This window comes from Acanthopagrus latus, chromosome 11 (assembly GCF_904848185.1).
Source record: "Acanthopagrus latus isolate v.2019 chromosome 11, fAcaLat1.1, whole genome shotgun sequence".
NCBI classification, from domain to species: domain Eukaryota; kingdom Metazoa; phylum Chordata; class Actinopteri; order Spariformes; family Sparidae; genus Acanthopagrus; species Acanthopagrus latus.
The window spans coordinates 29,150,612-29,177,140 of record NC_051049.1 but is presented as its reverse complement, the minus strand read 5'-3'; the positions used below and the strand labels follow the sequence as shown (position 1 = coordinate 29,177,140).

The following is a 26,529-nucleotide window of genomic DNA, read 5'->3' as shown; positions in this document are numbered from 1 at the left end:
CTCTTTCTTGGCTGAAGTCTTACCAATCCGAACGAATACAATGTGTTTCTTAGAATAGTACTACATCAGTATTTACTGACTAGAAGTATTGATTTCCCAAGGGCTCTGCTCTTGCCCCAAGCCTGTGGCATTAGATGATGACGAATGCTCAGCAACAACACAGCTCAAAACGACACCATGTTGAGCATGCCAGCAGTTGCTTTGTCATCACCTTTGGCTACAAAGACTTCACACAAAGCAAAAGACAAAAGACTCACAGAATGTAACTTCTGCTGAATCTAAATAAAGGAAGCTGGGCTAACAATGTCACTTAAAACAGCATGATTATCGCACAGGTGTGCTTTGGACTGGTCACACTAAAATGTCACTCTTGAATGTTGGCTTTGTTTTTTAGTTTGAAGTGATTGATTTAAAAAAAAAAAAAAAAACTCACATAAAGTCAATGCAACATTATACAAGAATGCTATGTTAACTTTAAAGGGGTACAAAATAGTTTGAGAAGGAATTCAAACTCGTTTTTTATTATACCATTGAGGGAACAATGGACACTCTGTTAAACAAGCTGTTATACATAACTATATAGTGCACCTTTAAACATTATCCAGTCAATTTTTAATTCCAGCCAAAAGCTTATATTTAGGTAGCTTAACATTTTAGGACCTGCAGTATCCCTGTAATGTGATGTAAATGTAAATGTAATACGGTAAAAATAATGAGTTCTCTAGTCTAATGCATGTCGAAAGAAGTTAACAACAAAAAAAGCTGAGCTTTTCTTCAATATATACGTAATATGTAACTAAAGAAAGGTCAAATTTTTGAGTCAGGGTTCTGTTTAGGTAGTCTTCCATATCTTTACAGTGTGCATGAGATAAAATACAAGACATTTCATGATCACTTTTTGTTTTGTTGGATTTCTTTTATTACTAGAACTTAACGACAGACTTGTATATGGTGCACCAATAGAAGTCTTTACATGAAAAATATCACAATAATCTGAAGCACAAAACCAACAAGAGTCAACAGAGCCACCATACCTCATTATACTTTCTGTTCTAAAGATTACATTGCCACCCACTCCTGGTGATATCTAGCCATATGTACTTCTTCAATTTCACTTGCATACATTTTCAGATATCAAACCAATGAGAGTTCTGACACCACCCACAGCCAGCAGTTTTCATTAGGACTTTTTACTCAGCAGGCTGTATGACTTTTTTCTGAAGGAAAAGCATTGCCTAAAGCATTCATCTTAATTTGCCCCATGAGGATTTTTTTGTAAAAGTACTGCCATGATACTCAGAGGCTGTTCACATTCACATTCCCGAACTCTAAATTATGCGAGTTGTGGAGTTAGCACAGACTTTACAAACTTTGTGAAACACCGTCTACAAAACACTTGCTTTGAGCCTTCTAGTGGATTTTGGCAAACGTTTAACACATGACAATATTTCTTTCTTTGCATGAGAAACATTGTATCCATTTGTCCCAGTGACAAACATGGTATTTGCATATTAAGCGGTGAAGTGACATCTGATCACAGGTGGTCACTCAAGATTTAGGTTGAGAAGCAGGTTCATGCCAGATATGAACTGATGGACAAAAGCTGTCTGCATGTGATCACATCTATCGGGACAGATAAAGCAAATGTGAACAGCCCCTCAATTGTTTTTTTTACAATCTCAATTTTAAACCATTTCTCTAAAATTGTTCAGGCACTGCCTGAGTTGGTCCTCTGTTATCTGCCAACACAATGAAATTAGGCAGTGTTTCCAGGGTCCCTGGGAAGACTTCTGAAGGAAAATCCTGGTTGCCTTCTGCTGTGTCACTAGTGTCAGTGCTAACTGTTCCATCTGCAATTCTGATGCTTTCTTTTCACACAGACTGATCAATAATCTTGATTGAGCAGAATGTGGTTCTTTGTATCGATACTCTCGTTTCTGAGGAAAAGGTAGGATTTGGGAGTGTTGACTATAATCCTAAATGGAAAACTGAGTGAAATAAAGATCCTTGATGGTGGTGACAAAGGGGAAGGGAGACTTTTTGCTGCGATTTGATGACATTAGTCAGTTGAAGGGGCCTCCTGAGGTTCCCGATTGACTAAATCAAGAAAAGAAAAGATTTTTGTTAAAGAATTATTTGTCCAACAAATTCAAAGGTATAAAGATATGGTGCAATCCTATCACTCATTTTTCCACCTCTTACTTTATTAACAGAGAACATGCGCTATTGTGAACATGTAAATGTCTAGTCCTTGAATACAGTACAAGTCCCTCACACAATTGTCAATACGATAATAGAAATGGCTTACAGTGTTTACCACAGATTCCAATTTTAATTGTGGTGGTGGCTGTTCAGCTGGGGTGCAATATAGCATGTGCACTCGAGACTTCCAACAGCCAAGTGGGCTAACTTCCAGTTTCACGCTGAGCTAACTTGAATGGGGAGAAAATGTAATTGGTCGGCTCTTCTAGACACTCGAAACGAAATGCTAAAATTCTGACAGTAAAATAAGTAATTTCGCAGGGGGTGTGAAACTTAAAGCTGTTTTACAGACGCATCTTTCACAGTAATAGCTTTTGGGAAAAAGTCCCCAGTGCATCACGTGATGATGTAATTACACAGCTTGGCCACGACAAAAACTGGCTTCAAGCCCCGGTGCTCTTTGTTTGCACTTGATCTCAATTATGAGGCCAGCCGTCTTCTTTGCAGAGGAAGTTACAGTCAAGCTAACTGCGTTGGTCCTCCTCCTCTTGGTTGGTTTTACTGGCGGACCAAAAACCACACCGCCATCCACTGTATTGAAATATATAACATTGTGCTATTCACTGATGGGTGCCCAGTCTTGAGTGAGTGAGGACTGGACGCACAGCTCCAAAAATAGAAAATCAATATGTGGCAGCCAATGTTGATGATGTAGCAGACCACCACAAACAAATTAATGTGTGGGAAACACTGGCTTATCTGTTGAGTGTGAGCAGCATGCATTCCGTTTTGAACGTACAGTGGCTTCCAAAAGTATTCATCCCCCTTGAACGTCTCCACATTTTGTCACGTTACAACCACAAACATAAATGTATTTTATTGGGATTTTATGTGATAGACCAACACAAAGTGGCGGAGTGGAAGAAAAGTGATACATGATTTTCAAACATTTTTAAGAATAAAGATCTGAAAAGTGTGGTGCAAAAGTATTGAGCACCCTTTACTCTGATACCCTAAATATAGAAATAAATAAAATCCAGTGCAACCAGTTTTTAATATTTAATATATAAATAATTTAATATTTCAATATTTAAGTCTCTATATGTGCATTGCTGTTAGACTTACCCCAAAAGACATGCAGCTGTCACTGCAGCGAAAGGTGGTTCTACAAAGTGTTGACTCAGGGGGCTGAATAAATTTGCACACCAAACTTTTGTGTTTTTTGATTTGTAAAAAAATGTTTAAACCATACATCGTTTTCCTTCCACTTCACAATTATGCACCACTTTGTGTTGGTTTATCATATAAAATCCCAACAAAATACATTTATGTTTGTGGTTAAAACATGGCAAAATGTGGAAAAGTTCAAGGGGGGTGAATACTTTTGCAAGCCAATGTTAAAGTCTGTATGCGTACCTTCCTCTCGTGCCTTCATGCGGGCAACAAAGTTGTAGCTCTTGTTCCTGCGATAGTTCTCATAAGGGTCATCCAGGGACACCCCAACACCTTTGTACTGGTCCCATTTATCCCTGATGTCACCTCCTTTGATGGGGTCCTGGATGCCCTGTTCTTTGGCCCCCAACCCACCTGAACCACTCCAGCCTGCAGCAGAGAGAACCACATAAGAAGAGGGAGAAAGCAGAATGCATTGCATATAGAAGGGCCTAAAAACTGAAGCCAACATAGACGTGTCAAAAACTACAGTTCCTTAAAAGACCACGTAAGACTGGCTCCAGAAGACAGTCAACCCCCATAAGGGTCCATGTTAAAATGTCCAACTTTACAGGAGATGTAAACATGTCTTTATCTTGTGTATCCATTCATGACAACTGTATATTCGATTTATAAAGTTACAAATCATTAGGGCCATGGCTGCTGGGAGTGACAGCTAGCCATGAGCTGGGCCTCAACTTAACTAATTCAGTCACTGATCTGCACCTCTCAAATGTATTAATGCCACAAACAAGGCTTAGTGTTTTTAAAGCAAATATCAGGACAAATAATGTGTTTTTCTGTTTGGCCAATTGGAAAAAGACTGGAGCAGTGAGACAGATGCTGTTAGCGCTAAACAGCAGACAGCTGCTGGATACAACAAGCTCTGGAAGAGACAAGCTGTGGGCAGAGCCCTGAGCTTCCGGAGAAGTATAGAAGCGGCGTTGAGGAGAGCACAGAGTTTGTTTTTCTGAACTCTTTGGATTCAGAGGTGCATTTTTTTTCACTGTCATGTGCTGTGATTCTTTATTTGACTGGGGGGAAATGTACTTTACTTCATGAAAGTACAGAGAAGAGATGGAAAAAGAAAAGATACTGCAGTATTTGTGAGAGACAAAACTGAACACAAACACAGACACACAAGGCACTAGGTAATTTAATCATCTTTATACAACACAGGGTTGTGTTTCTTGTTTCTTCTGAAGAGATGTTCGGGCCTACAAAGCTTGTTCTCTGAATGTGTTTGTTAGGCACTGATCAGGAGAAATGCCTCATCATCATGATTTTACTAGGTTTTCATTGACAATGAAAATGGTAATTTTAAATTTAACTATCCATAATAATCATAAATCATATTGGAACAATATCTGTCAAAATAATTGTAATCACTTTTTAACCTACTCACACAGCCCTAGAGGTATATACACTTCATTCAACATAAAATACAGAACACATATACAGTTATTTCTATATTAACTCCCAGCTTATGCTATTTAGTAGTAATAGAGGGGAGCCTTTGCTGCAGTGATAATGCTTCAAAATATATGTATAAATAAATATTATTAAATGTATCATAATTTGGAGAAGCTACTGGCCACTGCATCTTCAAGCACCACCGTTACCTACTGTTGCTTGCTAATCTTGCTGCTAATGTATATGTTATGTTATATGTTCCCAAAGATAGCCGGTCACATTACAGGATGAGAAACAATAACATTAAAACTAGCTCAAACATTCTTCCTGGAAAATTTAAGAATCAGTTGAAATGATATAATACATAAGAAAAAGAAAGTACATACCCATCTTCATCAGCAGCTGATGGCCCTTGTTCTCCTCCCCTAGCCTAGTGTCTGCAGACAGTTTGGAGGGAGGGGCACCCAAAACTGATGTGGACCTGTAGACAGCAGGAATGGTGGTAATCCATACAACAGCATATCTTAAAAAGTCTTATGATAACACCTATTCAAAGAGCCGTGAAGGGGACTCACGGGGGGGAGGAGCTCTGGGACTTGGGGCCACGGCGCCTCTTGGTGGGTGAATTTGAACGGGATCTGGATCTTGAGCGCGAGTGACTCCTTGATGACCTGGACCTACTCCTGGACCTGAACAGAAGCAGGTATGGGCATTTTAGGCCAAGTGCGTAAGGTTTAACACATTTTTTAGGACGATAAAACACAAGATTTCACAGTATGCAGGCTGCTCAAACACAGCAGGAGGGAAGATACACACATGGAAACCACTGCATAACATAACAAAATGTTGATTTGACGCTTAACAACACAACACATGTAGCATTAACAACACACCACAGGTAACATTTAAGATTGAAAAACAAAGCAAACTGTTATTTCTCTCTCTAAAAAATTTTCCACCGTACAAATGTAAACACATATAATGTAACATTGACCGATGTCACAAATTCTGCTTCTGGTTCATTCTTGATTGCTATGGGGACGAGTTCCTGGTACCAATGTTACCAATGCTCTGCTTGGGAAGTGCCTTAAACCAAACTCCAGGTTCTTTCAGGGGTTGTGGGCTGTACTGCTGATCCTGACTGGCCAAGCAGATGTGACACAGTATCGCAACTATGACATCTAAAAAGATGACTACAAGCACAACAACAGAAGGAGTCGGAGCTGGAAAACAGAGCAGTAAGAAGCAGAAAGGGGTTTGATGCTTCTTATATATTAACATATCTGCTCTGCTTCCTCCATCGTTGTCTGTACCACAACTACTTCCTTCACTTTTAGCTAACAGTGAAAATAGCTGGTCCCTCTTTTGTGTATACAAGTGTTCATTTCCATATTGACAACATGTTCACAACACAAAATTTCCTTCTTTCCTGTGTGTGTGTGTGTGTGTGTGTGTGTGTGTGTGTGTGTGTGTGTGTGTGTGTGTGTGTGTTGCAGACCTGGATCGTGAGTAGGAACGGGAGTGGCTGTGAGAACGGGAGCGAGATGAGCGTGATCGTGACTGAGAGGACTTTGAAGATCGAGAGCTGGAGCGAGATGAAGACCGTCCTCTGCTGCGTGAATTACTTCTGGAGCGACTGCCTCCACGACCACTGGAAGGAACGAGCCCAGAAAGAGGTGGAAGGTCCAATGGAACGGGAGGATGGGGCATTAAAACAAACATAATAAACTTGTGGGTGAAGTGTCTACATCTCTTGATACACTTGATACACCTCCAATCAAAAAGCTTTTTGCAGCAACAACAAGTAACTTTGAATAGAATGAGCAGACACACTGGAGTCTGAAAACTAATTTTCACTCAAAACAAGCCGCCTACTCCAAATGTGAGTGAATAACAATGAGAGAACAAAAGAGAGGCTCACCTGTTGCGTTTTTCCTGCCCCTTTTTCCTTCTGGCTCTCATCTTGGCCCTGAAGAACTCATACAGACCATTCTGCTCCCAGCCTTCACTGTCGGAATAAACCACAACCACCTGTAAATATTTCCTACACCAAATTCTGTCATAAGATTGCAGTGCAGGACTGTTACACAGAAACCAACCTGATCGATTAATTAAATCCTTAAATAAAATCACAAAGATGAAACCATAGCCTAATTTTGATTAAGCACGACTGATATAAATACTGCATTGTTTCCCCTAAATACAAATAGCAGCAGAGCACCTCTGCTGAGAAGAGAGAGGGAGGAGAGGACAGGAGACGATGAGAGAGGAGAGGAGGTGGAGAAGGAGGACCAGTCAGGAGAGGAGAGCTGCGTTTTATTTCCAATGTTTTTCACAATACGCACGCTTCATTTGTCAACACAGCTGATTAACAGCAAGTACAGAATAAAAAAAGGAGAGGCGAGAACTCCGTTTTCGGAACGTTGCATGATTTGCACTTTCACTCCGGCTTTAGAAACTGAAGTTGTATTTACGTTGTGCTTCATCATGCAAATTAGTTTTAGTCAAGAATGAGTATCTGAGAGAATGAATAAATGACAACCGGGTAGCATATACCCAGTGGATGTAAATGGTCATCCAGTGACTGATAGGGATCACACATAAAATAATGGCTTGTTTGTCAAATCACACAAATCTCATTATCATTTTAATGTTGGTCTGATTTGTTGAGATGTGTGTACCTGTTCCTAGGCCGATCATGGGATGGAGGGCTGTAGAAAGCTTCCACAGCAGCTAGCAGCCGGTCACTAGGAGGCATGGGAGGCGGTAGGCGGATGTCTTTAGGATCCAGAGGTTTATAATCACAGTCCTCAAGCTGAGCAAGAGAGTACAGACACAGTCATGGAGCCTGCAGGTTTGTTATTGTTGGTAAATGTGTCTAATTCAATTCTAAAACTGATGGCCGTGATCAGTCAGTTCATCTGTGGCAGGCTTGAATTGTCTTTCCCATTATTATAATCCATTTAGAAATGTTTATTCCATTAGTGACTGGGAGTCTTCTTTTAGTCTGTTGTCAATGTTGTATGTATGTTATAAATATTGTACATTTTGGCAATTAAATGCATTTTGTTGAAGGTGCAAATCCTGAAAGTGATTTTACACTGTGCATCCTGTCATGCCCATGTAATGTTAGTAAATGTTATTGCATTTAATCATGACATGATTTGGCCTCATTCCCCAAGTAGAGTCCATCTGACAGCTAATAACATTCTAATTAATATGTTTCTCCTTGTGCTCCATTAGAAGCATGTGACTTACTTTGACTAACGGAGCCATAAGACCAGCTGGCAGATCAAAGTAGGGTACGTTGGGCACCAGACTGGGATCATCTTGGACTGGATGCTGCCGATGACGCATGTGGGGTGAATGGCCGTTAAAGCCATGTGGGGGTGGGCAGAAATCTGGGTGCTGGCCTCCACCCCAGGGGGGATGTTCAGCCCCCATACCTGGAGGGGGGGGCCTCTGGTTGGGATGGTGGTGGGGAGGAGGACCTGGCATGTCTGGCAAACAAAAGGTGGATTTTCTTAAAATACAAATGGACTGTCATCAAAAGCATGTAGACTTCAAGATGCATTAAAGAACAGTTAATGATCAATAGCTTCACACCTCCGGGATAATCTCCCTGAGCGTAATCAAAGCGGTGTGGGGTGTACGGCGGCCTGTCATAATGGTGTCTAGGTGGAAAGTCATCCTGCATAAAACGTGGCGGGAATCGTCCGAAACTGTGTGGTGGTGGAGGAGGTTGGTTGAAAGGAGGCGGCTGCTGGTGGGGAGGGAAGGGCCCTCTGAAGTGAGGAGGTCTCTGTAAAAATGCATGACAGAAAATATACTCAAAAATGGCCAAACACTCTAGTCATATCTAGACTGGGCCATACTGCAATGATAGAGGGTAAATGTAGAGTATACAATGCAATACAAAAATATGGATATCTGGCCACAGTAATTATCTACATGCCTGCATGCGTGGAGGAAATGGGGGCTCCCTCTGGCCCCACGGAGGCTGGTCCGGCTGGTTCCCCCATGGCGGCTGCTGATCATATGAGTTCCAAGATGGAGGGCCAGGGTCAGACCCACCTGGACCACTCCAGGGACCTCCTTCTCTGTGTGGACCTCCACTCCAGTTCCCTGGGTCCCTCTGGTCATTCCACATTCCCTCGTGGCTGTTCCATGGTGGACAAGGAGGGGGAGGCTGGTTTGGGTCAAAAGGAGGCTGAGGAAGTACAAAAGTCAGAAAGCATGCGAGTGTCACCTGTTGTCTGAAGTCACACATATGCTGCATAAATCCAGAGCAGGGAATTCGAAAGCTGGGCTGATCAGCCGAGGGCAGGACCTACCACAGAAAGAAAGCCTAATGCGCACAAAGGGGGCAGGCCTAGTACCAGTGATAAAGAAAGGGCCAGACTAGGGTTGAGAAGCCCCCAGTCAACTTGCATATGACTTATCAGTGTTGTTGTTTTTAGAGTAATGCAGGATAAAGGAGTGGATCTTGTCTTGCCTCTCAAAAACGATGATGGTTTGATTCTTTCAACTCTCTAATACCCCTGTCACACTAGATTAAAAAAAAAATCATGAACACCCACTACTGTCTGGCTTTTGTCTTTAACAAGACTCCAGGTTTGACTGTTAGGTAAAGGACACTGAATTATTAATACTTTTGCCCCCCCATCTCTGTTCAAGCAGCACTAAACATTGTACAGTCTATGCTGAGTTTGCAAGAGGGAGTGAAATAAAAGCAATAAAAAAGTAATCACCATTCTAGGTGACCTCTGTGTAGCTACCTGAGGCAACATGTCTCATTCCTTAGCTACTTCCATCATCACTTCCGGATGAAATGATGTGTCTAATTATTGATCAAGTTTTAAGTCATTTCACTGCATACTATGTAACATGGGAATGATCAGGGATGTGTATCAGTATTCATTCTACATTCTCTCATTCACTTCCCCCTGGCATTTGCCCCACCATCTTAAGTTTTGTTCCGTTGGTCTGAAGGGAAGTTCGTGAGGTTAAACCTAGGAGGGCCGAGGAAGCAAGTCAGCAAGGCACAGGTTAATTAATCATCATTATACGACACAGAGTTGAATGAAGACATAGAAGTTCATGTGCTTCATGCTTTTAAATGTGCCATCAGGTTTACATGGTCAACAACAGGGTTTGGGTGGTGGGTGTGTGTCACACAGAGTGAAGCATCTCTACCTTAAAGACGAACCGCTGTGTAATTCACACAGAAAGTCCGCGCTGTGGCTCATAAAGAGGCATGACGGTACACATCATATGATGTTGGTCTGTTTTCAAGGTGTTTCCCCGGTGTACCCCCCTATCAATTTAAACCTGTGGTCAGTTTATAATCATATGGTGCTTTTATAATGTGTTGTGATTGAGATCCTGACCCACCAAACACCGTGGAAAGTGACAAAGTTCAGTTTTTTAAACTGGAAGCTGTCTGACTCCCTCATTTGTAGGGACGGAGGCCGTTTTCCAGCGGAATGTTCATTGAAGTCTTGGTCTGGAGGGCTGACGGTCGCAGTGATTTATTTTCATCACAAACACTTGGTGAGTAAAGTTTCAATCAGAATCTGTGGATGTTCGTGTGTGGCTAACTGCTAAAGAAACCCCCACAATTTGTGTTATGAGTTTGTCATACCACAGAAACATGTGTCACTGACCACTGAGCCAAATTTGAAGATGGCAGATTTGCAGCCACATTTTCTAACTAAAAAGGGGCTAGAGGCTTTCACTGGGAACAAGAAGAAAATAGATTTTTCTAAAAAAAAAATAATAAAAAAAAAATCTTTCTTGCAGCTGAAGTCCCTTGCTTTCATATGAAAATAAATTGGAGGTGAACCTTCGCATTACTGACAGTTGCAGTTCCATGTTTTATTTGCTTCATGTCTGGAGAAGTGTGTTTTAGTTTCTTCCTCGCACCGAACTAGCCCTTGTCCTCAAGCTTTGCTAGCATTAGCAGCCATTGCTCTGTGCTTTTTCAATCAATTGTCTCCTTGTTGTCTATGGCAAGCCCAGCGGGCTAAAATACAATGGTAAAAGGCAAAGCAACTTGAAGCATATCGTTCTCAGACCACCTCCCAAGGAGTTTGCGAAAAAATGGTCAGAGTACCTTTGGAGTGTTTCTGTATCTGCAAAAAAGGACAGTCTAATCACTTCGAGTTTGTTTAAGAGACAGAAAGGGACCAAATGTATTTCATTTTAATTTGGACTTTTACCATGGACAAAAGTATCTCTCAATGAAATCAAAGTATTTGCACACAAGCATGCAAGACAAACGTGAGTCTTTACCGGCTGGTTAGGGGTCCAGGGGCCAATGTGCTGAGGGTCATACCACGCAGGCTTGCTAGAGGGGATATCTGAGGGGCCACTGGGGTTGCTGCTGTCCTGTGGTCTGGATGAGGCTCCTTCAAACTCCCCTGGAGGAGGACCTGAGATCGGCGGCTTCAAATCACCTGTACACAATAAACACTGACACATTATAGCACAAAACATACTGTACATGTATTTGGCGAATGTAGAGCAGGTCACAAACATGAACAGCCACACAAGACTAGAAGAAAACTGCCCCAAAACTTGTGAGTCTGAACCAAGCACCTCCTGCAACTCCTGTTCTGAGAATCCAATGTGGAAGTACTAATTGCTGCAGTGCTAATCTTTTTGTGTGAAGACTGATAGCTCCATAGCTTCCACCTCTTCATCCATTTTTGACTAGCTGAGAGGCAGGTGGAGTCAGGCACCGCCAACATGGTGATGGCTGGTACCACCCACTCTGAGCTTCATTATGTAACCTCAGAATGATGTCATAGTGGTTCTGTCCACCATTTTATATAGTCAATGGTCTGAACTAACTGATGGTGTATGTGGCTGTTAAATGCTTTTTTCTAAAATAACTAGTTTAAATTTGAACAAGAGCGTGTCTGCATGATATGAATGAAACATTTCAACACAGTTTTGTTGTTATATGAACAATACATCTGCTTTCAGGTACTGTGTCTCTGCTTATGTTCAGCAAGTCTCTTCTCACCAGCTTGTGAGGTCATAGGTATGGCCTTTTCAGGCTCAGCAGGGGTAGCAAGCTGTGCCACAGTAGCAGACTGCTGCTGCTGTTTCAGACTGGAGACAAACTCTTCGTGCTGGGTTTTCAAAGCCTGGATCTGCTGCTGGAAGGCCAGCTGGATCGGCTGCACCACTGCAGCATATTCCGTTATCAGAGAAGCCTGAGAGAGAGGACAAAAGGGTATACAATCAGAGACTGTCACAGTGTTATCAATCAATGAAAACTAAGGGCTTTATTTTCTAAAAGCAAAGAAAATCTTCAGGTGCACATGTAAATGGGCGTGACCAGCCCATTTTTGTCATTTTGGTGAACACAGATTAGGCAAGTTTACTTGGGGAACGATTCAGTGATGACCAATCAAATTAATAAAGACTTTGAACAGATTTAATAACTCATATAGTGAAGTGTGAAACACATAGTTCTGGGTGAAATTGACATGTTTGACTCCAGTGAATACTTCCATTGGGCAACATGAAGTGATCACTTAAAGACTACAGTTTTTTACAGAGGAGTGCAGATGACTAATAGAGAGCTTAATCACATGGTGCAACAGCCCTCACCAGAAGATCGATATCAGCAACATCAAAAAGCTTGGAGTGGACTACAATGCTTTGAATTTGAATCCCGCGGTGTGTCTGTCTCTACAATTTGCACTCACAATGGGTTGCAGTTTATTCTTATAATTGATTTAGTCTGTTTAATAATGTTACATTAATGGACTGAGTTGAGTCTAAAATAGAGATTTCTGCCAGTCACAGATCAGTTAATGATGAGCTTTGCTCTTGTGTGTGGTGGGCACACAGGCCTCGTTGCTGGACTCTGCTCCAGACAGTAAAAAAAAATAATAAATAAAAATTTTGATCCTCCAGCAGAAGCACAACTGGATTTACACTTTTAGCATAAATGACGCTACAGATTTGATGGAGCAAAGGACTTCTGAGATCTGCAATCTGTGAGAAACAACTTTCCAGTCAGATGTTTAGTTCAACACAAATTACAGGAATAACTGTCTGGTAATTACAGTTTTCTGACTTATCTTGGGGTCGTGCCTGGTCAGTTATAAATAACTGATAAAGTCACCTGTGTGTAAAATTATTAACAGCCCCTCAAATCCATTACTGTAGATGTGACACAGATCACTGCTGTTGCTGTGTGATGACTACAGCGACATTCAACATGTTCCACATTAGTGAGAAACTCAGTCACTGGATTCCAGTCTTGTTCTTGGTGTATTTAGTAAGAATATTCATCCATCTCATTATAAACTGTTTTTTGATGGACATATAAATCTGAATCCAACACTTTGGTGCCAGGAATTTGCCAAATAGAAGCAAAAAAAAAAAAAAAAAAAGAAAAAAGTTTTTTTCCACTCACTTGGTACTGGCCAAGGCCCAGTGCTGGGTTCTGGAGCTGCTGAATGGTCTCCTCATCAAAGTACCCATTCTTCTCCCAAAGCTGCAACAACTGTGGAGGAGGAGGAGGAGGAGGATGATGATGATGATGATGATGATGGTGATGATGATGAGGAGGAGGATAAGAAGAATCAGAGAAAAGGGGAAATCATTTTCACCAAAAGAAGTGCTGATTCATCAAATTTAATATATTTAAAGCAGAACAAGCACAAAGTGCCAGGGAATCACTATCTATCAAAGCTTTATATTCAGCTACTAGTCAGATTGCAGGACAAATAAGAGACTTGGTTCAATCAACACGATGATATTCAATGGGCTGTACTGCATTCCACTATACCATTAAATTCAATTGAAGAGCCCCCTGTTGCTGATTCAAATTAAAGGTCCCATATTATGAAAAACACGTTTTCTCTGGTCCCAACACATAAGCTGGTCCTCCCTGAGCCTGCCAACTCCCAGAATGAGGAAAACAAGTGATTCCTGCATGGTCTCTGCAGCCCACCCACTGGTAACACGGCGCTCCTGCAGGCTGTTCAGATTCAGCTCCTTTCATTACATAATGAAAGGAGTCATTATCAGAGGCCGACCTCCTCTGAGCGGTGATAGGAGATATCTGAGAGGGGGGCGTTCATCCCCGAGGTGAAGTTCGGTGTGTCCAGCGGTGAGACAGCAGAGTTTCACAATGTCATCGCTCAGAGTTGGACATGCAAATAGCTCTGTTGTTGGTTGTAAAAATCAACACAAGTGCCTATATTCTGTCCCAGCGACAGAACAACAGAAAAGACAGTGGTTACATTTCATATTTTACAACAATGTGCCGGATGCGGTTTGTGTTAGCTTGTATGTGTCTGCTAATCACTTCACATCGGACTGCTTCAGTAACAAGGGTCAGCACAAAGCCAACCCAACCATACGGGACCCAGCAACTGCATCCGAGCCACCGATAAGTGTTGCCGCGGTTTGGTAGTATCTACAGTTGCCGAAGAGTATGGTGAAGTCAGCTAGAAATCAGGTAACTAGTTAGCTCTGCTTCGGTCCACTATGCAATGCCGTTTGAGGCAAGTTTAATGTTAATAATATTACGATGGAGCTTGGTTGTTACAGTAAAAAGTCTGGAAACGTGCAGAGACAGACGATGCGAACAGTGTCTAAGAGTTTGGAGACGACTGTGTTGGACACAAACACAGCTTTCGCTAGCTGTTAGCCATTAGCTACATGGCAGTAACTGTAACAACACATACGAACAAACTAACATATTCAGATACACTAACCATTCTGAAACGTCCTGCTGCAGCCACAGAGTCTGTATTTCTTCATAAGTCTCTCTTTCTGGGTCCAATTCTGGGTCAAACTGGTGTGGTTGAACAAAAAAATCTCCACAAGCCAGAGCGATACATTTAAATATACATCCATCGTAAACATTAGTGCATGCTACCAGTAGCGCAAGGGGCTTCCCTTCCCTGAGAGTGATGCAGCAGGCAGGGCTCTCCAAGTAGGCATTGACAGACGGAGCTCATTAGCATTTAAAGGTGCAGGTACAGAAACAGCCTGCTGTCAGGAGACCTCTGTAGAGTTACTTTTAAACAGCTGAAGTTCAGGACCACAGATGGGTTTGGGGCAATGCATATCGAATACAGTGTTGTTGGACCTTTAAATTAAAGCTGCAAGCAGCGATGAACGGGCCCTCGCAGTACACACATGTCATTCAGACAGACCAATGTGGAGGTATCCAACACTTCGTGTTTTGAGCAAAATGTACAGGAAGTTGTTATTTAATAACTTGAGTATTGTTTGAAATATCTAAATTCTTTTTATAACTTTTTGTCAGGAAAGTCCACAAATGCTGTGTGCAAAGTTTGGTGCAAATCGGTGAAATCATCTGGGAGGAGTCCGAAAACGTAGGTTTGAGATAGTTCGCAAATTTGTGGAAAAAACGGTAGCCAGAAATGGGCGTGGCCTATATCATTCAGGGAACATGTGGATATAACTTTTGTGAATGTGCGACAAAGTATATGAGTTATAACCCAAAACGCACTTTCCTCAATTATAGTGCCACCTCTTGGTGGAAATGTGATGTATATTCCAAGTTTGGTGAGTTTTTGGGTATGTTAAGGCAGTAAAAAATGCTATCATTTGGGACAAAAAAGTGGTAATTTGAAAAACAATAAAATAATCAAAGATAAAGTTTTGTGTGAATACATTTTATTCAAATTATTCTCGGTTCAAAGGGACAGTTTTTAGTGTGGAGATTTTGCTCTTACTGTCGAGAGCAAAATGTTCCTGGTATTTGTAAATACTTAAACGGATATTCCGGTGTAAATTTAATCCATGACGGCTATCTTACGCAGATCATCAAAAAGCCAAAGGTAATCGACCCGCAGGGACTTTCCCACAACAGGAAGCTGCGGCAGGAGAGTTGTGAGTTGTGTTGACTTTACAATAGCAATCCCACTAAACTAGCGGAGGTTTGATGCCTCAAACTATGGGCTGAGACCCTATTTGTACTGTTGCTGAAGTTTGGTGCTGTTTTGAGCATTATTTGTGGTTTTTTTGATGGCGGTTTCTTGTTGGAAGCATATACTGCAGTGTATTGTTATCGCGCAGTCTTTTTCTGAGGTTGCTAAACTACGTAAAATAGCTGAATAGCTAAATTTACACCAGAATATCCCTTGATGTAGAAATGGACTAAAATTCCTTCAATCTAAAACCACACAAGTACTTTATTTATCAGCAGCTATTTACCCTGGTGATCTTCTGCTGTTTCTCTTCCTCCACAGCCAAGAAGCTAGTACAGTAGATGGGAACCACAACTTTCTGCAGTGCTGCCAACAAATCCTTTTGCTGCTTCCGTTGGCTGGAAGGACACATGACAACACACATCAAGTTACCAGAAGAATACAAAGCTGCTCAACACTTTTCTGAATCTTCCTAAAAAGAACTGTATTTGATGCCCAAATAAGCTTCTTTATACAACATTTTTTTCATAATTAGAACAAGGTTCCAACGTATGTATTTTTTGTAAGTAAATCTTCCACTGATTACATACTGGCATGTCATGTACCTGCATGTTATTAAAAAAAGAAAAAAAAAGTAATCAGCAGAGGGCCCATGAAGCCCAAAACCTATGATGTTCAATGTTTGATGCCACTGTACACATATTTAATACTTTTCAGACTCTTTATCTGATTCAGACTCTTTATCTGATGTTATATACCTTTTAAACCCTAACCCTAAAGACATGCAGAACAACCACAGAGCCACTACTGCACTAATTATGAAAGAATATAGTCATATTTCATACCAAATTAAACAGCACAAGCTGGGCTACAATGTGTAATAAACATGTTTATATGACCCAAACACAGCCCAAACACTACTCAAATAAACAACTAAACATCAAACTTCATGAATCACCCTAACCCTAACCCTAGAAAATTGGCTTGGGGCTTACAAGGTTGATAAGAATGTGTTCTTGTAATCAGAGATAGGCTAATTAAGGTGTAATCAGGTTTACACAACCCTCTCCAGAACACTAATAACATTATTGTATCTGATGATCAAAGTGTGGGAGTAAAGTGATCCACTTGGTTTTCATGTGTATGTATTTGCTTTCTGTGTACCAGTGATGGAGGACGTCATTGGTTAAATAGATGAGATGTAGACGGAGTTCAAAATGTGCACCATCAGCAGTTATGCGGTTGCGAAGATGTGATGTCATCAGTTCACAGTGCTGTGGAGTCTTGGCATTGTTGAACATCCAGTTCTTACCAGCCTGGCATGAAGACAAACACATGAAGAGAATAGAAAGCCTTCTCCTTAAGTTATTTTAGGAATCTGGATACAAAAAAAAAAATCTCAATTATGGCAGGCTTACAGAGATGGCATCTTTGGTGCACGTGTCTATGATTGGCTGCAACAGGCTGTCAAATTCTGTGATGTCCAACTGAGTTTCCACCAGTAGTTTCTGGGTCTGCTGCTCCATAGCCAGAGCTATGGCCGCAGTCACTTGTTCCTACAAAAAGGAAATAAGCATTGGAAAATGCAATACCATTCTTCTTTAGCCTCCCACTATTTTCACAACGCTCTCCTAATATTAAGATGAAAAAGTTGGTTCTCGTCACGATACGGGGCCATCATACTGAGACTTTAACAGTGTGGACTCTTAAAAGGAATCCAAATCCAAAAATCACTGAGGGGAGGATGTCCTCTTGGGCAGATTTAGAATTTCGTTCTTGTTCTGTACCTGTCTGAGTGTGTGCAGATGCTGCTCCTGCTGCTGCAAATTCCACTGGCTCTGCTGGATAAGCTCATTGAGGGGAGGTGCAGCAGGCGGAGGAATCGGAGGCGGAACAATAATCTGCACTGGTGGAGGAGGGACATCAGCCATGTCTTTGGCGCCTGGGTTGTACATGTCTGCACAAACAACAGCAGGAAAACAGCAAGCAATATGAACATTTCAAGTGTGGAGGTTTAGTTAAGCTTGGATTTCGGGGCTGATAACGGAAGGGTTGATGCTGTGGGATTGCTGGTGTCTGTTGAGATGCCTATGCCCAAAGAGAAATGTACATTCCCTTCCATGTAAAAAAAAAAATAAAATAAAAATATTGACCTCTGACAGTCAAATAAGTTGTAATAGTTTACATAAAGAAAGCAGATGAAACATTCCACAAAAAAAAAGCAGAAGGGTTAACACGGGAGGCATGCATCCCACATTAACACAACCAGTGTCTTCATTCCTAACCTCCTCGCTACAGCTAGAAAAAGGACGCTGAAAGACAAAACATGTTCGAATCTCCAAAGCTATAAAGTTCACAGGCACCAAGGTCTGAAAACATAAAATGGAGGTATAAGGTTACACAACTACAGCGGGGCTACAATGGGATGAAATTACATTTCATTTCATTACATTGTGGAAATATTTTACAACTAATAAAACTACCGTGTAGGCCCGATTACGGTAGATTTAAATCCAAAAACAAACATCTGATCAAGAACTTCTTCATAATCATAGAGATAAAACCTGTCAATTTAAAGAAAGGATTAGTAATCCTTTCTTTAATACAAGTCATTAATCTCAGGGTGTGTAAGTATTTAAAAATGCCCAATTGCCCTTGGTTATGAAACTGGTTGTACACATAGGAATACTTTTCTGATATTATTTTTCTACCTTAAAGGCAATGTGGAACAGAAGTAAAGAGAGTGAAGAGGCGGAGCTTACTATACTGTACGGTAAAGAGCTTCCAATGTATTTGTATAATTTCTGACCCCAGTATTTCACCGTCACCAGTATAGTTCATCTAGCCTGTGATCTGATCCACGTTTACTGTAGCCTTAAGTTCTCATACAGTGCCATACATCCTCTTGTACCTACTGGACAGCTGTGATCATTTCTAAAATTTGTCAGTATAATATCACAAGGACAATCAATCTGGGCATCATATTGTGGAGCTCACCATATACAAAAGAGGGGGGCAAAATATTAAATCATAACACGTCCAAACCAGGATGGAAACACTAACAAAGTCTGCGCCTGTGCAAACAAGTACACAAGAACACTCACCACAAAGGCGTTTACACCGACTGGTGCTAATCGATCATTGTGAAGCTATGCCTGCTGCTTACCTGGGACACAGTTCTTCAAAATTAAACGACATTAATATACAAATACTAGTGTCATTAACCAAAAACTGGCATTTTTCTTAAATCACGCAACCCCTTAAACTACAGCTGAAGTGAATCATAAGAGGAAGCATTTCAGAGACAGACAGACTCGACAACAAGGTTGCCGGGTTCCTCATTCTCTTTCTCTGAATGAAACTAGCTGCCTAAAGAGAGACGATTAAGCACATTTTTTGAGCATTTATTAGCACCATGAAGAAGATATGCCTGTAATTTTTTAAGTCAAGCTTCAAAACAACAACACAGCAAATTTTAAAAAGAAAACCATAACAACATGAAAAACTCAAAACAACAGAAAACAAACCAAAAAAGCATTAGGTGTGACTATGTCCAGCAAAAATAAGCTGAAATAAAATGTGTCTTTCCAACTGGAATTTTCAATTTATCAGACATATCTGGTTCCAAATAAATACCTTCAGATTTATACTCCTCACCATCGTGGGTAGAGGGATCTGAGTGGAGAAAAGCAAACTTTAAAGCATTTCAGTGATATGACATGACTGTCAGAAGAACTCTATGCAACCCTGCGCAACACAGTGCTATTACGATCATCTGGTCATCATTCAATGACTACAGCCTCACTGTAGGTGTTGTCAGAAGGTGCAACTGCCCCTGCATCAGCAGTAAGAATATTCTGATGAGTCCAAACGTACAACTAAATACTTAATAATACAGTTAAATTGCCATTTGTGAAAATCTGGTGCAGCAGTAAATTAAAATTGGATCTGCAGTGATTTACTATCTCATTTAGCGTTAGTGCTCCCGTTTATTTTCAACCACCTTACTTTTTCCAGTGCCTTTGGTCCTACTATATATCCTTCTGCCCCTTTTTGCACAGTATTTCAGTTTATCAACAGCTCCAGGTTTCACAGGTTTGATGGGTAACTCAGACCGAGAAAAACACACACTGAGTGCTTGAACTGGGCTGGCACCCACCAGTACACACTAATGGTGTGGCCACATTTTAAGTTTAGGTGTATCACAACTTTTTTCTTGCACTTCTCACAAGCTGCCAGTACTCTGTTCTGCCCTATCCATATCAGGTTTTCTATGGTGACCCTTAATAAACTGTATTACCAGGAGACACTACCTAAGTTTTCCTTTTCAGGGGAAATCCTGGTTCACTGAGAGCCAATCCAACTGCCTGCCTGCTCCAGAGCTTGCTTGAATGGTGAAGCATGTATGTTACATCAGACAAAATACATTAGTCATGGGAAATGAGAACTGTGCGTGTGACGTAGCTATAGCTATTTAATGACTTAACATACTGTATTATTCATGTATAGAGTTTAACATTTGCCTCATCAGTTATGAAGGAGACAATATTGACATTTAATCTCCTAACACCCTCCGTCTTACAGTTAATGAGGAAGAAATGATGTAGAAAAATGGTCCAGTGTGTAGGATTTAGTAGTATGAAGCAGTGAGGTTGCACATTACAACCAACCGAATACCCCTTCCAATTGTGGCCACTAAAAACACAAACAACTAGGTTTGTCTGTTGTGGGCTACTGTAGAAACATGACAGTGCAAGATGGTAAGACCTAAAAGCTATATTTCATCTGAATGGGGGCGTTTTTTGCAGGACTGAGCAGTGTATGCTTCAGCAAGCTCTGCAGCCATCTTAGCCCTATCTGACACTATCAGGTTCTATGTAATTTCCAGTATAATGTTGTGATGGTCAGTTTGAGAACCAACAAGCCAGTTTATAGTCTTTTGGAAATCTACAGCAAAGTAGTTGCTGTTGTACTCATGTCAGCAGGAAAAGGAGCAAAACATCTGACTGGAACATAACCCGACACAATAGCTGGTATGTTACACAGCACCACCTGGAAAGGTGCGACTAGACACTGTTTGGAAAAGGGCAGACACTTTCCAAAAATGCGGGCAAACGAGAATCCACACAAAATCTGAGTGGCTCAGGCCCCTGAGTAAAATAACGTTTTTATGAGGCCCCGTGGAAGAAACTCCAGGTCTTCTGGCGCTTAGTCGAAGGTGAGTAAAAGATACAATTCTTAGCTGCAGGTGTTTATACACTAGTCAAAGCATAATTCTGAATATCACATTCCATTTATGTGAACAGATTCTCCTAAATTCCTCTAAATCTTACACACTTCACCACACTTTCAAATACAAGTTGCAGAGAAATGATGACCAGCTATGATGAACTGGCATCTAGTGCTTACATACTGGTTAGCAGGTTACCAGACAAACGTTGGGCTTGTTGATGCAGTAGTGCATTATGATGCAGGTGTTGCACAGACTTCTTGGGTTTTTCATTAAATTGACACTTTCTTCTTTCAACCAACACTACTTATTTGCCCAGATGTGCACAGCTCAGACAGTATATCTTCAGTAGTAAGAATATATTGAGAGCAGGACTGCACGTATCATGATAGGCACATGCACACGTGACTTATTCAGGATACAGAGGATAGAGGATACAAATGACCAAATAAAGCAAATATCAATGCTTTAAGAAAATTCTGGCTTATTACAAACTGGGTCTCATGTTTGTATTCTATCACTTGTGAACAACATATTTAAAAACAGCTTGATTTCCCAGCAAGGCCAAAGTCATTATTACTGACCAAAAACTACAAAAATCAGACCCAGTTTGTAAGCAGCTACAATCTCCCTTTAAGATGTGTGCTGGGTCTCACATTTTCGGTCCCAACTACCAACTCTGTCTTTACTACAAGGCCAAAAAGGATATCAATTTGGAAAAAACAGGGATCTTGTGTAGGGTTGGGCATTAGGGTATACAATACCTGAGTTTGGTCATAGAAACCTAAAAATGTGCTTCTTTCAATGCCCTACTTTAATGAGCACAGCCATTATTAATGGCTACTTGATTATCTAGTGCCAAGTCATCAATCTAATCTGTGCTCATATCAAAGTGTATTACAGCTCCATACCTAGCCCTACTCTTGAATCAAATAAAAGGTGAATTCAAAATCTGATTTAGTTCAGCACTCCTAAACCCCACATCCACTCTGCTTTGCTGTGAAAACCTGAACAAGCAGACGGAGGCAGCTTGTGGTTGGACTGCTGTTCTACTGCAGAACACAGCTAGCATGGCAGCAGACAGTAAGAGCAACTAATGAAAAATATCCCCTCCAGAACAGAATACACATCATTAATATGATGCTGGAGAGTTAATTCAGAAGAAATCCCACAAGGTTTCCTAAATTGGATTATATCACTAAATACATGTTGAAATAGGACATGCTTTAATGTGGTAAAATGAAGTGTATGTCAATCTGTTACTAGCATGTTCTCTTTTATGTACTCAAATATATACAGACTGTATTATAACTGGATTTCTTTCATTGTCTTACTGTTTCCATGATGGCTTATAGCATTCAGAGAAAGACTTAATGAATGAAACATTCCAACATCATAAAAATATCTTTGTGCAAATGGTTTTATGTTGGACTGTCCCCTTAACTACATACGCTGCTGTTGCTCCATAGCAAGCTTGCACTTGTAGTAGGTGAAGTATTCTCCTCCAAAGAGGAAGGAGAACTTAGGGTTGTCCTTCTGTTTCTCCATTGTCATTTTTTCAAACTCTGGCCCGTTCCGAGCGACAAACTGGGCCAGTTTGTCAATGACATTCCTCAGTTCTTGATCTGCATCAGGAAAGAGAAGAAGAGGAAAAAAATACAGTCAGAGCTGAGACAGCAGGGCATTTGTCTAAATGTGACGACACACCAATTACAAAAGATACAAAGCAGTTGACAATTGATTGTGGCTCTCGTGTATTATTATATTATAGTCACAGAACTGCCACATTTTTGAGATTCCTGAAAGACTTTTGTACGTGAATAACAGGTGGTGCGTGAAATTCAACCATCTGTGTTTCTCTATGTTTTTTTGCTGCATGAGGATTTATCTTTCAAAAAATAAAGAGCACCACCCAGGGCTTAATTCTGACAGTTCTGTGAGAGTGCGCCTGTGGTGTGCACCTGTGTGCATATTAAATGTATTCCCCTCTGATCACAATTAATACTCAGGGCTCCACATTATGAGACATTGCCATGCTTTCTTTGTGTGATCTGGCTTGTCAAAAACTTACACCCAAGCAGATATAACTGGTATCATGACGGTGGTTATCAACTTGCTTTGTGAACACACACTTTTCTGATACGCCTCTGGAGGCAGTATTGGGGGCACAATATTGGCAAACTGAACTAGTGTGAAAGGAAAAGCCGATTGCGCATTTTGAGGGCGTGTCGATCGGATGGTCTGTTAACTACACAGGTCCTTCACTCAACTTAATAAAGAGAAATGTCCCACAGAGTAATGTTACAGAACCGTCTTTGGCAACTTATATGAGGAAAAAAATACTGGAGATCCACGTGGGGAAGTGTCTGCCCTCCCATCTGTTCTATCGACTCTTCGTCACATTGCTGATTGAAAAACAAGTGCTTGTGATGAAAAAAAATAAAAAATCACTGTTACAGACTTCAGTGAACTTTCCCCCAGAAAACAGCCTCCGTCCCTGCAAGTGACATAGTCTGACAGTGCCCAGTTTACTGATGGCAATCATGTAACTTACCGTGTAAAACATAACTTTGACACTTTTCAGGATGTTTGGTGGATCAGGATCTCAATCACTACACGTTATAACACTATCCATATGATTATAAACTGTCCGCAGGTTTAGATTGACAGGAGGACTGCGGGGAAACTGTTTTTGGATTTCAGTTTTGTTTCCAGAAATGTTTTGTGGAGTAGGAAAATTCACTTGACTTTTTACAATTAAATATAATTTTTGGGTGAACTGTTCTTAAAAATCATCATCTTGTATTCAAGTATGTTTAATCCAGTCCCTTCAGTTTGATATCAAGCAGAAGTTGTCCCTTATTGTCTCTATTATACATATTCAGGAGAGAAGTAAATCTTGGCTGCATACTCATGTGACTCAGCTCTAAGCACCTCAGAAGATGAGGCTGACTTGAAAACGTGGAGGAGGACAGTGACATTGTAAATACGGGGGAATCCCAACCAACTCAAGAATAGGGAAAATAAAATAATGATATGGTAGAAACTGTGAGTCTTGCGAGCACTTTGCGAATTTTCTTGTGTGTGTGTGGTCAAAATGGGAATTTAATTCAATTTAATTTAATGGGACTTAATGCTGCAGTTGGTCGGTGAGGAAAAACGCCCACTGACCCAAAAGTTTTTGTCCGAATGCCTCCAGAGATCCACTTAGTGATGGGAACGGCAGTTCTTTTTACTGAACTGGATCTCTAGAATCCGTTCAGTAAAATGATTCGTTCAAAAGATTCGTTCACCGAATCGTTCAGTGCTCTCCAACTCCCTGAACTGATAAGCAGCCAAACGTTCCGTCATTCAGTTAATAATTCAGCCCTGAGGTTCACGTTCACTTACTGAGGGACGGTGCGTTCAGGGACTATAGTACACAATCATTCGCGGGAGACGCAGTGCTGCTCTGACTGGTATACATGCACTAAAATTACTACACGGTGAAAGTGTCCTGCACAGTAAAATCACTTAACATGATGCTACACGGATGTTAGCAACACAGCGCTAATTTTAGCAGTACGGTTACTGAACGTGAATCATCTCCTCTGCCCTGGCTGACAGACACAGCACCATTTTCAGCACAGTACGTGAACGAGAATCACTTTCTCAGCGTCAGTTCTCTGCCTGTAGTAGGTTCGTGAATCATGAACGAGTCACAGCGCGAACGAGAATCACGTCCTGACAGTTCTCCGAGTGAGTCGCGGCAGTTCCACTCCCGGCCAGCATGCTCGCAGCTGAGCTCAACTGAACTGAGAAAGGAACGAATCAGTCCATGAAGTGATCCCGTTCACTTCGTTCACTGAAAAGATCCGTTCGTTCGAACGACACGTTCGCGACAGACACAACACTAGATCCACTGTAACACCACCACGGGTGGACGTACAAGCTGATGTCGCTATTTTTTTTGCAGGAGTGAAATTGTGGAAGGGAGTGAGAGTTGAACACGAGGTTTCATACATTTTTCTGAGCTCATCCCCACTCTGTCAGTTGGCTCCTCCACTCTGGCTGTCAGCATTCACCTCATACACACCAATGCAAAAATGTCCAAGTGGCTAAGAAGTTACCAATGTTTGAATTGCGACTGTGCAAAAAGTGTGAATGCTGTGAAAAAGCTGAATTCAGGTGAGAAAGTCCTAATCTTTGTGAACGTTTCACAGTTTGAATAGAGTTTCTATCCGGTGTTGTCTAGATGAGCTTTGAAAATGCTTGAAAAAGTGTGAAAATTGAGGATTTTGAAGATTCCGTAATCTGCTTGAATGGGGAAAAAAGTGGCCGAAAAACAAATATCAAATATCTCTGAAATTATGAATGATATCAATTAGAAAAATAGACGTGATCGATTCCAAATTGAGATGAATATAGCATGGGTAACAGGGGAAACAGTATTTCACTTAACTTCAGAATTGAACATTAGCCAAATGATGAGCACAGTCGCCCTGGCTGTTGTTATTAACATATCGCTTAGGTGCAAAAGCCTGTAAGACGTACATTTAGATGCTGAAGATTACAAAATAAAGCCGACATGCTACATGCGGCAGTAACGTTAGCTCTTGGGAGCACGGGTATTAAACGACGTACAACGAAGCTCATACAACGCTGCGACGCTCTACTCACCTTCTGGGGGATTGGGGAGATCCATGTTCGGCTTCAGGTGCAGCGGACCATGTACTCTGCAAGGGTTACTTTACCCGTGTTCTGTTCCACTAAATCGCTTATAAAAATGAAAACAAAAAAGACTCTTACATTGCCCCTGAAAGATACACCGGAAGTGTTACTGTACAGGAGGGAAAGGCTCCACGGAAATTAGCCGTCCAGTTTCCCTACAGCGCCTCCTGGTGTGAGGTGGAGGATGGCTGCCAGTACCTGAGCCGCTCACATAACACTGGGTTCATACCAACCAAACAAATATACAGATGCATCTAAAACAGGAACAAATAGAGCATGCACAGCTTTTATCATTCCAGATTTACATTTCATGTCAAATAAAAGGGTTAGTGATAACCTGCCAGTATACACAGGATAACAACTAGCTATAGTACTTGCTCAAAGGACAGAGGAAGCCAAGACAAGGAATGTTCTGATTGGCTCTGACTCCTTAGTGCACTTATAAGCACAAAGAATATACAATCAGGTGCATGGTATGAAATAATTCTGGACATGGAAAGCATTTCACAGAATGAAGACAAAAAGGAAAATAAATTAAGTGAATGTGAATTCCTGCACATACTGTGCTGGGGATGGAAATATGATGGCAGATACATTTGCAAAATGAGTAACAAAGAAGACAGAAATAATTCTGCTAACCATGTGCAATAAGCATAATCAAAATAAGAGATGAAGAGGAAATGGCAGAAGGTAAGGGAGATGGAAAATAACTGCCAATACTACCACAGCATTCAAAGGAAAGTAGGGTAAATTAGGAAACTGACAGAAACGAAAAGGAGGAGGACATTTTATCAGGGATGAGGTTTGGTCACACAGGTCTGAATATCATTA

General features: G+C 41.1%; 1 protein-coding gene across 2 annotated transcripts; it reads right to left on the bottom strand.

Moving 5' to 3' along the window:
- Positions 1 to 891: 891 nt before the first annotated feature.
- Positions 892 to 25,821, bottom strand: LOC119029355 (calcium homeostasis endoplasmic reticulum protein). Of its 2 annotated transcripts, XM_037116151.1 has the most exons (20): positions 25,648 to 25,821; positions 22,440 to 22,613; positions 19,395 to 19,433; positions 17,546 to 17,715; positions 17,177 to 17,314; positions 16,923 to 17,074; positions 16,045 to 16,156; positions 13,265 to 13,354; positions 11,858 to 12,050; positions 11,122 to 11,285; positions 8,783 to 9,037; positions 8,434 to 8,629; positions 8,086 to 8,327; positions 7,509 to 7,642; positions 6,749 to 6,835; positions 6,326 to 6,478; positions 5,403 to 5,516; positions 5,214 to 5,308; positions 3,619 to 3,804; positions 892 to 2,097 (listed from the first exon to the last, which is right to left on the bottom strand). In XM_037116151.1, the coding sequence occupies exons 1-20, from the start codon at positions 25,670 to 25,672 to the stop codon at positions 2,060 to 2,062; spliced, it is 2,757 nt and encodes a 918-aa protein (XP_036972046.1). In that variant the 5' UTR covers positions 25,673 to 25,821; the 3' UTR covers positions 892 to 2,059. The 2 variants fall into 2 exon arrangements, with proteins under 2 accessions (XP_036972046.1, XP_036972047.1); XM_037116152.1 differs by lacking the exon at positions 19,395 to 19,433 and having other exon boundaries at positions 25,648 to 25,820.
- Between the last annotated feature and the right edge of the window lie 708 nt (positions 25,822 to 26,529).